At 34.3% G+C, this 13,972-nt stretch overlaps 3 protein-coding genes across 4 annotated transcripts in view; 1 reads left to right on the top strand and 2 right to left on the bottom strand.

Annotated features, from left to right (window-relative positions):
* LOC107683828 (gastrula zinc finger protein XlCGF57.1-like) overlaps nt 1-743 on the bottom strand; it is a 3,746-nt gene extending 3,003 nt beyond the window's left edge. The window contains exons 1-2 of the mRNA XM_016479872.1: nt 530-743; nt 175-259 (exon numbers count right to left, since the gene is read on the bottom strand). Coding sequence (XP_016335358.1) covers nt 175-259; nt 530-655 — 211 coding nt within the window. The 5' untranslated portion in view covers nt 656-743. The remainder of the gene's footprint in view (nt 1-174; nt 260-529) is intronic.
* A 782-nt stretch (nt 744-1,525) lies between these two features.
* Nucleotides 1,526-4,858, bottom strand: LOC107683825 (zinc finger protein 883). The gene is made up of 5 exons (XM_016479869.1): nt 4,592-4,858; nt 4,116-4,323; nt 3,929-4,032; nt 3,751-3,838; nt 1,526-3,200 (listed from the first exon to the last, which is right to left on the bottom strand). The coding sequence occupies exons 1-5, from the start codon at nt 4,778-4,780 to the stop codon at nt 1,747-1,749; spliced, it is 2,043 nt and encodes a 680-aa protein (XP_016335355.1). The 5' UTR covers nt 4,781-4,858; the 3' UTR covers nt 1,526-1,746.
* A 122-nt stretch (nt 4,859-4,980) lies between these two features.
* On the top strand, nt 4,981-13,307 carry hmbsb (hydroxymethylbilane synthase, b). Of its 2 annotated transcripts, none has more exons than XM_016479881.1 (14): nt 4,981-5,145; nt 5,713-5,766; nt 7,238-7,310; nt 7,439-7,488; nt 7,611-7,666; nt 7,836-7,913; nt 8,150-8,227; nt 8,787-8,862; nt 9,010-9,123; nt 9,243-9,281; nt 9,388-9,507; nt 11,574-11,627; nt 11,715-11,801; nt 11,900-13,307. In XM_016479881.1, the coding sequence occupies exons 1-14, from the start codon at nt 5,122-5,124 to the stop codon at nt 12,077-12,079; spliced, it is 1,083 nt and encodes a 360-aa protein (XP_016335367.1). In that variant the 5' UTR covers nt 4,981-5,121; the 3' UTR covers nt 12,080-13,307. The 2 variants fall into 2 exon arrangements, with proteins under 2 accessions (XP_016335367.1, XP_016335366.1); XM_016479880.1 differs by lacking the exon at nt 4,981-5,145 and adding an exon at nt 5,557-5,629.
* The last annotated feature ends 665 nt before the right edge of the window (nt 13,308-13,972 follow it).

Below are 13,972 nucleotides of genomic sequence, written 5' to 3'. Positions count from 1 at the left end.
TGAACTTGTAGGGAAAAACTAGCATATAAATGACATAAAAGCCAAAATAATGGGGTGAAAAATCTTAATGGGGAAATGGGGAAAAAAGTGTTCCCCACCCAACAACCAGCAGCTGTACTTATTTATAAAATTAATAACATAAATGATAATGCGAGTATGCCAACTTTACCTTACCATCACCGATGACTACAGTCTGAATGTCTTCTTCTGCTCTGTCCTCCACTAAAGGAAATCTGTTTGCATGACTCTCCTGTGCATCCTGTAATTCACATCACATGGAAATGTTTTACATGTAAACACTAGACAAATAGTACTAAAAGTTTCAAATGCATATTATATACCATACCAGCACTTCATACTGTACGACCAATTTGCTATCAAGGAATATAAGCATATTGTTGTCATTAATTTAATAGAAAAATCTATCCGTCTATCTATATTCTTTTTAAAATGACTGAGGAGGCAGGATACAAGCTAGCCACCTGCAACCATTCAAGTTACAAACAATTTTAATAACACAAACTCTTACCTGAGTCTGAGTGTCGTTTTGTTTCATGTTGAGATGAGTTTCAACAGAGCTGCATGTCTTTGGCGTGTCCGGCATTAATAAGATCAACAGAGCAGTTTGACTCTGAAAAAGCTCATACCTGGACATAGTGACCACAGCTACGAGCAGTGCAAAAATGAGAAACTGTGCTCGAATATTATTTCAAAATAATATTTCGGCAAGATTTAGAAGAAAACCCTTCAAAAAAAATGTAAAACCAATTTGAATACATGCAATCAAATGATCTTAATAGTCATAATAGATCGTGAATAACAAATTCTCAATATGAAGCCAAGTCATTATATTGTAATTATACGTCAGGTATGCAAACTCACTAGAAAAGTTGCACTCTGCGCTAAACACTTCCTCTTTAGTTCATAACCATTTCAAAATAAAAGTATGCGAATATGCGCCATTGACCATTAATCGTTTTTAATGAATAAAAAATGTTCCCTGTAGAAACAGATAAACAAACTAAATAAAACTTATTATAGATAATACGATAGTTTATTATTTATAATAACCAGAGCCCTTTCTGGCTAATTTGTCAAATAAGCTTGTTTATTGTTTTTGTGTTATGCAAAATTTACTTTGAATTGCAAATGTTGAGAAACTCCTATTGACTATTTTAGGTAAATAGACCCGACCGTCCATAACATGGTCAGTTCGTGTACACTTCCGAGGCAACGTTTTCAAAATAAAAGTCATTTAACGCCAAAGACAAAAAGCTGGAGAACTTTGTATAGACTTTTTAATAATTTCTATATCAAACTGCATCGGAAAAGTCAAACTTTTGACCATTTGAGCATTTAACTGTTTAATCTGCTCTTTACTCTTTAGATCTTATCCACAGGAATAGTGAAGACTTTTGTGTTTTTCCTACAAAAAATTACAAATAAAATATAAATAACAATAAAAGAAAAATCATTGCATTCTCAGCAAACTGTTTATTCTTGAACAGAGTACACTGTACTGAGGAATTCCCACTGTATAACTATTGATTTTGTATATTAATAATTGAAAATTTGATTAATACTTATCCAGCTTTTCAAGCCAAATGTAAACACTGTGCTATTGTAAATATTTTTGTCTTAAAGACAACAGAACCTTCATGACATCCATCTGAAAACAACTGCAAATATAACAAAGAAAATGACACTGCAATTTAGTTCCCAGCATGCTTTAAGGCAGCATCTTTTTCACACAGGTATACATTTGTGATCATTGTAATTTCTACGGTATGCATATTTCTTCCCGCACTTCTGGCACGTGTAGGGTTTGACTCCAGTGTGGATTTGCATATGTGCCTTCACATGGCTGAGTTGCACAAACTTTTTCCCACACACCTCACAGCTGAACGGCCTCTCGCCAGTGTGGATCCGCTCGTGTCGCCTTAAGTTTCCAGATAAGCGAAAGCACATTCCGCACGTTGCGCACTTGTGTGGCTTTTCGCCGGAGTGAATGCGCATATGCAGTCTCAGACTGTGGGGAAGCCCGAACTGGCTTCCGCAAACAGAACATCTATACGGTTTAGCTTTGGTATGAACAACCTCGTGCATTTTCAAACCAACTTTCTGAGTAAAGGTCTTATCACAGATGTCACACTTAAACGGTGTCACCCCCGAATGAAGCTTCTCATGTTCCTTCAGCAAATACAAGCTGCTATAGCTTTTGCCACAGACTTTACACATGTACGGATCCTTTTCCGTATGAAGTCTCTGATGTATTCTGAGCATTGCGGTCGAACTGTAGCACTTTCCGCATTCATCACACGGGAAAGACTTCCCATCTTTAGATTTGCCATTCAGATTGGCTTTATCACTATGTGTGAGTAAGTGTTTCTGGAGGGCATAGTTAAAAACAAAGCTCTTCCCACATATTTCACACATAAATGACTTCAGAGCTCCATGTATTCCCATATGCCTCTTCAGAGACTTGCTCTGATAAAACTGCTTGGAACAGATTTCACAGACGTGGCGTTTCACACCGCTGTGCACGAGGAGATGCCTTCTGAGATTTGTGATGTGGCCAAACTTCTGCCCACATTTGTTACATATATGGGGTTTCTCTCCTGTATGCACGAGCTGGTGCATATTCATTTTCTTTTCAGTTTTGAAAGTCTTGTCACAGAGGCTGCATTTCCATGGTCTGTCATTGGAATGAGTGAGCAGATGGCAGGCGAGGTTGCTTGAGTGTGTAAAGTGCTTCCCGCAGATCTCACAACTGTACGGTTTTTCACCTGTATGGATCCTCTGGTGTGCCAGTAAACTTCCCTTTACGGTGAAGCTGCGTCCACATGTGGAACACAGAAACGGCTTGACTTCCAGGTGGACACGTTCGTGCATCTTAAGATTCGCGAAGGCTTTCCCACATGTTTTACAGATCCCTTTCTTCTCTGTGTGATTCAGTAGGTGTTTTCTTAATCCTTTTAAGTATTTAAACTTCTTCCCGCACTGCTCACAACCGTGAGGCCCTTTTAAATGTCCACATTTGTGCTGATCTAGTGAGCGTCTATAGAAATATTTCTTTCCGCACTCTTTACAGTCATATGGTTTTGTCTTCTTGGTTTTTTCAGATTTTGTCCTTATTTGTTCTGCTTGTGTGTTTACTTCAGCTTGCTGGTCCTCAACAGAGGCGATGGTACTGTATTCAACTGCAAAACATTAACAGGGTTCCAATTATTGAAAGCTACAAGTATGTCTAGCTGGTTTAAAAAGCCTAATGATCATTTAGAAAATTGACACAATACACTGATCAAAAGTCACAGTAAAGACATTTATAATATTACAAAAGATTTCTATTTCAAATAAATGCGGTTCATTTGAATTTTTGATTCATCAAAGAACCCTGAACAATTATTCATGCTTTCCTCAAAAGTATTAAGCAGCACAACTGTTTTCAACATTGATAAGAAATGTTTCTTGAGCAGCAAATCAGCACATTAGAATGATTCTGAAAGATTGTGTGACATTAATAATATTGTTTTACTGTATTTTTGATCAAATAAATGCATAAGAATGAAGGAAACCAATGGCCTAGAGTCTAATATTTGACTATTTAATAATGCCAAACATACTGATGTACAGTTTAAATGAATGATTGATTAATGAATAAACAAACAAACAAATAAATACATTTTTAATCAATGTATAAACTTTTTATATAGATAGTACACACAAATATCAAAGCTGTGCAGCACATACCTATAAAAAATGCTTGCACTGGGTTCTTCTCTTGTCCACTACTTGACGACTCAGGACAAAATTCTGAAACTTGACCCTCCTTTGCACACTGAGAGGAAAAAAATTAAATCAGTACGAACATTGATGCAAGCATTTTAGCAAACAACACAGAGTTGAATCTTTTCAATAATGAACTCACCTCCTGGTCTTTAACCGAATCTTGTGGTTGAACAGTTTCTTCAGGTAACGCAGTGAGCAGTTTCGGTCTCTCCAGAGACACCGATGGAGCTACAGTTGCAGAATCTGAGAGGAGAATGACATTTCTAAGATTACAGAACATTGAATGTTCTTACATATGACAATAAAATATATGCAGGATGTCTTACCAGGCACATCTCTGACAGCTTGACTGTTTTTTCTTTCTGGTTTCTTCACATGCTCCTTCAGCAACTCTTTTACATTTATTACATCATCATGATAACTTTTAAAACCCTGCAACTGAGTTGGCTTAAGCGCAAAGCAATAACTGAAGACTTTGCATATTTTTTGAACAGCCACCTTGGTAAAGGTCTCCATCACAGCTGTGAGCTTTGCCTGCAACAGATAATAACTACTGATTAATTCATCCGGACTTCTTCATAAATGTTCAGTTTTGCATAAATGTTTAGTTTTTTAACTAACAGGATTAAGCTCAACATTTCATTTAAAGAAGGAAATGGAATTACTTATTGTATTGTTAAACACAGAAAAAGTCTTGATTAAACATAACATGTGTCCTAACCTAGAAATTAAAGACTACACAGAGGAAAAACTTCAGGAACAGAAACACAACAAAATAGCTGCAGAATGAAAGTAAACGTACCAGTCTGCGTTGTTTCTCATTCATGTCCAATATCGGATCTCTGTCACTAACGTTACTAATTTCAGTGTGAGATGGGCGACATTCACGTTCAAAAACTTTCTGAATCTCGTCTAGGACTGTTTCTATCAAAAGCGTCATTATAGACATAGTCTGTTTGTGAAATAAGTCATACTCCGCCATTGTGCTCATTCATTAACTGTACTTCCTGATATATAAAGTGAGTGAATGAAGTAAGATCACAAACGATACCTGTGATACCATTTACTGTGTTAACTTCCGTTTCTGCAAAACTACGTCTTCAAACTAAAAGTCGTTTATTTTCTAGTCTGCGATAATCGCTGTGACGGTACATTCACAGTGACTTTTATTTTGAAATTCAGAATGCCGCACTTTACGGAAGTCACACTCAACCGGTAACAGTCGTGAATGACATTTGTCCAAATGGAGTATTTTCTCTTTTACGATCATGAATGAGAAATTACTTTAATTTCAACGAGATCAGCACTAAATAACTTGGATCATCTTACAAAATGTCGGAAAAGACAAACCTACAGGTATGTTTTCATTCATTCGCTATCGTTACTCAAAATTGGAGAAGTAATTTTGAGAGAGTAACTTTAATCAAAACCAAATTTAACTCGAATTTAACCATTTTTATTTTACACCACTCGTAAACCATACAGTGCAGCTCAGTTAGTTATGCGATTATGGCATAATTACTAATGTTGTTTTGGTTCAGGTCTAGTGGTTAAAAATAAGTTACTTCTGAACCGTCTTTACTCAAAAAGTTTTAGTGTAACGTAATATTCTCGCATATGAAATCTCTCTAGATGAATGGTGTTCTTTACTCCTCCCTTGTGTGTAACGGACACAGTGAATAGGCATTATTGTCTTATCTACTGAAGCCAGGACACTGGGGCGTAGTGCCTCCTTCGTCATTCTGTCCTGCTTCAGATTCTATATACATTGCTTTCTCTTCCTCTGAAGACTCCAGCTAATTTCCCTACAATGGCAGATGGGCCTTCTAAATACATTAGGGTCAGAACATAATCCAAAGTTAACATGTTAGTCTGTGATATTTGTGATGGTACTGAATTTTGCTCAAAATTCTTCTTTTACAGGATGCTGATGGCAAAGTCAGCAGGGTGATCCGTGTTGGCACCAGAAAAAGCCAGGTAAATTATTTATTGTACATGGTCTATTTTTTATTTCATATATATTAATTTCAAATGCTCTGTGAAAAAAAGTATTTGTTATATATTTTAATATATTTATATATTTCCAGTCTTCATTGTCACATGATCTTTCAGAAATCATTTTATTCATCACATCATTCATCACAAATTGACAATAATAAAATAAAATTAAAAAAAATTAAATTTAAATAAAAACCATTTATTTGAAATAGAAATCTTTTGTAATATAAATGTCTTTATTAGGCCTGTCGCAATAATCAATATATCGACTTATCGTGCAATATGTGCATGACCTCAATAATTTTTGGTGAAGCAATATATCGCTCATTATATTTACTTAAAAAGTAATGTCACCATGTTTTGTACATTCCACTTGCGCCTGTGTCTTTTGCGTTTTGTACATTCCACTTATGCCTGTGTATTTTGCAGCTTCTCGTACATAACGTGGTGTAGTTGGTGCTTGTTCAAATTTAAAAAATGCTTCTACAAAAAAAGTTTCATCTGCAGATATGGTCTTGTTTAGGGATCTGTGCCTTTGTGCATACGGACATCTGACTGATAAGTAGTGATTGTGTTTCTCAGCAATATAGTGCACCCTTAATTTACAGAAAAAAGAAGGTCAGGGACAAATCTGTAGATGGAAAAATCTCCATACAACTTCTTTGTGCATTTTTCTTTTTTTGTACTTGTTACTTTGCACTTTTTGTTAGAAAATGTTTATTTAATATTTATTCAAGTTTTTTAAGGTATCTAATATTTTGATACTTTATTTCCATGATCTAAATATTCTTAAAAATTAAAAGTTTGTTGTCATTTGGAAGTGTGTAGGCCTTCTTGCATTATTATGCTGTTACATTATGATTATATGTTCAGTGGCATAAAATGGTCTTTAAAATGACAATCGCTTACCGCAGTTATTTCTGGGGCAATATATTGCACAACAAAAAGTTGTTATCGTGACAGGCCTAGTCTTTATTGATACTTTTGATCAATTTAAAAGCTCCTTGCTGAATGAAAGTATTTATTTCTTGAAAAAAATTACTGATCCCAAACTTTTAAACTTTAGCGTACATGCAAATGATATCATCTAAAATATTGCTAAAATGTCTAACCATTTTCATGACCTGATAAATTGGAGAAATTTAAATGTACATGTTTCAGTTTTTTTGACTGCTTGTCATTGGAATAATCCATGATGTGTTTAAAGTACCAATGTGTCTTAATTATGGTACAAGTAGTGCGTAGGCAAATGTAGGTTTGTACGTTTGATTGGGTGTGCCAGTGTGGCTTTGATAAGATTTGTCTTTTTTAGGGTGGGTACAATATTGCTTAGTTTAAGTAAAGAAACCAGTTACAGCCCTGAACAAGAAGATTAGCCTTAAAAGACCTTCACGTTTTGTGGAAAATGAAATATAGTTGAACCTTTTTGTTACTTTTTTCCCCTTTTCAGCTGGCTCGAATTCAGACTGACAGTGTTGTAGAGAAACTCAAGGAGTTACACCCTGATGTTCATTTTGAAATAGGTAAGAGATCATTGCCATATATGCAAAACAGTTGTTGTTTATTTGTAACTGAGTTTAGCATGTATGATATAGTTAATATTCACTCTCCTTAAATTGATTTCCACCTCAATCTTTTTATTTGGTTTCAGTGGCTATGTCAACAACAGGAGATAAAATACTTGACACAGCTTTATCCAAAGTAAGTCCAAATCCAGAAGTAAAATAATTGATTATTTAATTAAGTGATATTGATGTGATAATTCATTTTGTAAATGTTTATATATGTGTGTGTGTGTGTGTGTGTGTGTGTGTGTGTTAAAGATTGGTGAAAAGAGTCTCTTCACAAAGGAACTGGAAAATGCTTTGGAAAAAAATGAGTGAGTCCATCCTTCATTACTTCTTGATATCATTCATGTATACTTTGCACTATGCACAGATTTGTTCACTGGTCCTTTGGTGCATTTGATGTTTCAGGGGTTTGTGCTGCTACACTGGTGCTTATGTTTCAGTATGAATAATGCTGTTGTAATATTTGTGTCTCTATAGGGTGGACCTGGTTGTGCACTCTTTGAAAGACTTGCCAACTGTTCTTCCTGTGGGCTTCACTATAGGTTCTGTGCTGAAGTAAGGAATATCACAATAGTGCCTCTGTGTTCTGAAGCGCTTATATGTTCCTCCACATCTGAAGAGTCTTTTAACTTAAAAGTAGCTGACATGTCATGTTACAGACAAACGTCAACCTAAAAGTTAATAAGTAATTATTGAAGTGTATGGAAAACTGATATAGGGTATTGCTCATTGCAAATCCTTTTAAATCATGTATGGTCAACATTGTGATTAACATTTCCTTCTCTTCAAAGGCGAGAAAACCCCCATGATGCTGTTGTCTTGCACCCCAAACATAAAGGCAAATGTCTAGACTCTCTAGCCAACAAGAGGTAAAAGCGGTGGCCAGTACATTTGAAATATATATTAAAGTACACTAGCATTTAAAAGTTAGAAGTTTAAAGAAATTGATAGTTTCATTCAGCAAAGATGCATTAATAAATTGATCAAAAGTGATAGCTAACATTAATAATGTTACAAAAGATTTCTATTTCAAATAAATGCTGTTCTTTTGAGCTTTCTGTTTATTAAAAAAATCAACATTGATATTAATAAGGAATGATTTTTGAGCAGCAAATCAGCATATTAGAATGATTTCTGAGTAATGGCTGCTGAAAATATAGCTTTGCATCACAGGAATAAATTACATTCTAAAATATATTCTTATAGAAAACAGATATTAGAAATTGTAATAATATTTCACAATATTACTGTGGTTACTTTTTTTTGTTCTAATAAATGCAGTCTTGCTAAGCATGAAAGACTTCATTGAAAAATATTTAAAAATCTTATCAACCCCCAAATTTTTAATGGTAATGATACATTTTATATTTTTAGTTGCAGGATACGTGTTTTTTTTTAAATAATAAATTATATATTTTATGTTTGAAGTGTTGTAGGTACCAGTTCTCTTCGACGGGCCGCACAACTAAAGAAGAGATTTCCTCATCTGGAGTTTAAAGACATTGTATCTTTCAGTGCAGTGCAGCATTAAAAAAAAAAAACGTTTCCTGTTATTGTATGTAGGTGCAGATAACAAGTAAATTATAATTTCAGTGTATTAACAAGCACTTGATGTTTTCCGTGAAGTTACACCTTAACAGTTGTGTTTCAGAGAGGTAATCTCAACACTCGTCTAAAGAAACTAGATGAAAAAGATGACTTTTCAGCCATCATTTTAGCAGCAGCTGGTCTTCGGAGAATGGGCTGGGAGAATCGCATCAGCCAGGTGCCTCTATCCTACTTTAATGAACCTAAAATGCAAATACAATAAAGATTATTGCATCATTTAATTGATAAGCAATTCTATAATGCATATTGACCTCGGTTGTTATCATTTTGCTTCAGATCCTTGGGCCTGATGACTGCATGTATGCAGTTGGACAGGTGGGTAACATTCAGTGTTTCTTTAGTCCTGATCTCCTGCACAGCAGTGAGTGCATTTGTTCCATCACATTGAACCTTACGTGCTGCTCTTACTGTCTTGTTAAAGGGCGCTCTGGCAGTCGAGGTGAGAGCTCGAGACCAGGACATCCTGGAAATGGTGTCAGTATTAAATGACTCAGACACCGTGTTGAGATGCATGTCAGAGAGAGCCTTCCTCAAACACCTGGTAGGCATCCTGCTGCACTATAATACTCCTCACACCTGTTTGTGGATCAGTGATGTGATGCTACTTTTTGTTTTAATATTTGAATTAATTCATAATTAATAAAAGAATACACTTGTCTTTCAACAGTTTGGGGTCGGTAAGATTTGTAACGTTTTTGAAAGAAGTTCTCTTATGCTAACCAAGGCTGCATTTGTTTGATCAAAAAATACAGTTAAAACAGTAATATTGTGAAATGTTATTACATTTTAAAATGAATGTTTTTTATTTTATTATATTTTAAAATGTAATTTATTCCTGTGATGGCAAATCTGAATTTTCAGCATCATTATTCCAGTCTTCAGTCACATGATCCTTCAGAATTTGTTCTAAAATGCTGATATGGTGCTCAAGAAACTAGGGCTGCAAAATGATCATTTGCTATAATTGCATTCAGAATAAAAGTTTTTAATAATTTATTTTATTTCCTTAAATGTGTATATATATATATATAGTATTTATAGAGTTTTAGCTTTTAGTTTTAATTACTTTTTCTTATTTGTAAGTCGCTTTGGATAAAACGTCTGCTAAATGACTAAAAGTAAAAGTAAAAGTTTAAGTTTACATATTATATGTGTGTGTACTGTGTATATTTATTATGTATATCATGTGTATATATTAAAGTAAATTATGTTAGATTTATATATAAAATCTATAATATAAATGATTTACAAGTATAAATGAAGGGTTCATTTGCAAAAACCGATAACTCCATTTTTATTTTTAGAAATCACGTTTTTTTATTGCGCATTCCAAGTAATATCAATCAAACTGCAGTTGGGTTGTTTTGATTAATAATAACTTAAATACATGTAATTTACAAAATTAAAGTTCATTGAAAGTATGTTTTTTTACATTGAAAGTATGTTTTTTTTTTTTACATATTAAAAGTTTGTTTTATAGCAAAAGCAGATAACTCCAACAGTCGTTTTTTGGCAAAAGCAGATAACTCTACATTTCATGTTTTAGAGTTTAAAAAACACTCGTTTAATCTTTGTAATCTCCTCAGATGACAATGTAGATGCCTGACAAACGTTGTTGTTGTTGTAACGTTAATCATAAACTGTATGGATGTGATTACATGCAATACACGGAGCTTTTCCCTCACCATTGTAACGCACTGCTTTTGCAAGGTTCCGTGAAAATTTTCCTTTTTCGCCCTGAAGAAGATATCACAGGTTCCTCAAATTCGTCGAAATTATCCATCCTCGATCACTTTTAGTCAGCTTTGACGAAACTCCTCTCAGCTAGCACGTCTTTTCAAAGTGAAAGTAGCCTTGTCACCTGACCTGAATACAGCGCGCTGATTCGCTAAAATGGACTTATCGGCTTTTGTTCAAAAACAACAAGGGCGCTTTGTCGGCTTCTGCAGTAAAACGTGAACTCGCGATGCCTTGAAAGTGGACAAAACCGGCTTTTTTTTTGACAAAACGTGTTTAGGGTTCAGATCGCGCTATATGTGGAGAATAATGCACGGCAATCAGCTCTTTTTTTTTTAAATTGGCGTTTATCGGTTTTTGCAAATGAACTCTTCAAATATATATCCATACAAATATTTCTTAAAATATATACATATGGTGTATTTATATATATATATACCTAATAAATATACACAGTACACACACATATAGTATGTAAACATAAACTTTTATTTTGAATGCGATTAATCGCGATTGATCATTTTGCAGCCCCACAAGAAACATTTGAATGGTGAAAACAGTTGCGCTGCTTAATCTGTGATGATTTTTTTCAGGACTTAAATTACATGAAATTTATTTTTAAAAAATAAATAAAATTCTTACTAAACCCAAACCTTTAAATGGTAGTGTAAATATTTAATAATAATTTTAAAACGTTTTAAATACATTTTAAGGTACAGTGACAATAAATTACAATTTACATTTAATGACTATACAAATGACATTAAGTCATTAAATAGAACCTTTTCTGCCAAATTAACATGGTTTACATGTTTTAAAACCAACAAGAATGCAAAGAATACATTTGTTTTAAACTATTTTTTTTAATAGGAAGGGGGATGCAGTGTTCCAGTTGCTGTTTACACTGAAGTTAAGAATTCACAGGTAGTGAAGAGCTTCATGCTGTTTTACTATCTACCCAACTAGAAAAGCTGAAAGACCAATCTGAATAACTGTGTGATCGTTTTACAGCTCTACCTGACTGGAGCGGTGTACAGTCTCGATGGTTCAGACAGTCTGAAGGAGACCATGCAGACAAGCATCAGCTCTGACAATCAGGTTGTTAATCCATATCCATATAAATAAAACTTCCAATATTCTGAATCCTTCTTTGAATTTTACACTGATTTGAGCATCTGTAACCTTATTATCACCAGGTTGAGGAGCAGGAGAAAGTTGACGAGAAGGTCCAGCGTGTGGGCATCACTGCTTTAAAGGTGTCAGAAGCAGCCCAGGACGCTGCAGTGAAGTTAGGAGTGGACCTCGGAAATCTGCTGCTCAGCAAAGGGGCCAAAGAGATACTGACTGTAGCCAGACAGCTGAATGATGCACGATAGGTATATAACAGTCCTTATCTGTAGCTGAAGACCGACCACCCCCTTCCAGAAGTATTTTTTTTATAAATGTCAGTGTCAACAAGTGTTATGTCATCCAATGGCCTTTATATTTTGTGGTATTAAGATATTGGTTAGTTTTTCACAGAAAATGTTTCTTTGTATTTACAGAAGTTTAATGAAAGTCAATATGCAGTTACTACTTAAAACAGACTTGCAGTATGATGCATAATAATAATGGCAAAATAATGACTCCACTGTTCACAGAAGTATAACAGAGACACTGGCAAACATGAACAACATCTGCATTACAGAGAGCTAATTGATCGAAATTATTTTTGCTCTCATGTTAAGCCATGAACACGCAATCATGCCTTTTAAGATGGTGTGTGTTGTATCTAAACACATGCTTATTTGAAACTTGAAATATTCTGGGGTGTACATTTTCTGAAGCTGCTTGAAGTATCATCTACATTATACCTTCACTGACTCTGGTTATACAGGTGTACAGCATAACCTGTGAACCACTACAAAACGTTTTTGTATGATTGAGTCAGCTGTTTTGTTCCATAGATGAAGGGTTTGATAGTGGAATGATTTTCATTCCATCTCAGATATTTGCCACTAATATATTTTATGCGTTTGTTAAATGTGGTCATTAAACCCTTTAAACTGAATCTAACATTTGTGCCTGGAAATTCAAAATATCACCTCTGCAAATGTCTTTGTGTATTAGTCTAGTCTGATGAAGATTACATTTGTATGGAGTTTGTAAGCACTACCTGAGCCTTTTCATTCACTCCACTCAAATTTATACAAGTCCTTGCTTTATTTATTCAGCTAAATGTATTTTCTGGACTTCCTCTTGTGCCTGCAATTGTATGATGAAACATTATAAAACTTAGCCCGTATACTTTTGTTGTGGTATTCTGAAACACAGATTTTTTTGGTTGGTTTATCCATAGTTTAACTCGTTCCATATTGAATCAATGTGAGTATATGCAAGATTCTTAGAATGTACTGAAATTATAGAATTCTATGGCCATTTCAGAGTCAGTGATGTACTTGTAAACTCTAAATAACTTGATAGCATTGACATTGTTTGTCATTACTTTGAAATAAGGCATCTACATTTACATAAAACAGCACATTTTGAAAGTTTGGAGGTTTTAAGCAGAGTTGTTTGGTTTTACGTACTGTATTTTCCAGTCCCAAATAAATCAAGCAGTATAGATGCAATCATGTGGTTCTGACTTTTTTTCTCTCTATTATACAAACTGCCTTAGACAGTGAGACACCACTGGGTGTCACTATTTTTTATTATTATTATTATTTAAAAAAAAAAAAAAAAGCTTCACTCAAGACCTTACGTGTGATGGTTGAAGGTATTGGGGATAATAAATAAAGTAAATCGTTATTACATTATCAGATAAGGCAGGTTAATTGAGTTTAGCATTGTACATTACTTGATTATTGATTCTGCTTGTGTGTAGAGAGTTAATGTGAAGAAGAGTTAAGCAAAGAGAAATGAGTATGTAGACTTAATAATGGTCTTGATTGAGATATATCAGAGAGGATATGTTCTTGTTTTTCAATTATTGTATAAAGATGTGCTGAAAGAATTGGGGAAGATCCTGTGACTGAAGAGGAATAAAACACAGATTAAATAAATACGCACATACATCAGTAAAAATAAGATTTAAAACAGAATAAAGAATATAAAAATGTATATTTTAAGGTATATTATGGGAATAAGGCACCTGTAAACTGTGATTGGACGGGGGAAATTTGGACTAGCTTTCAATTTTATAAAAGCAGGTATGAGATTATAGACTGTATTTATTTATTTATTTTTCTTGGACCTGGCAACCCTGCTCTGAACTCTTAACATAAAAA

The sequence above is a fragment of the Sinocyclocheilus anshuiensis genome, unplaced genomic scaffold (genome assembly GCF_001515605.1).
Source record: "Sinocyclocheilus anshuiensis isolate Anshui unplaced genomic scaffold, SAMN03320099.WGS_v1.1 scaffold2925, whole genome shotgun sequence".
NCBI lineage: Eukaryota > Metazoa > Chordata > Actinopteri > Cypriniformes > Cyprinidae > Sinocyclocheilus > Sinocyclocheilus anshuiensis.
This window is presented reverse-complemented; position numbering and strand designations above follow the sequence as displayed.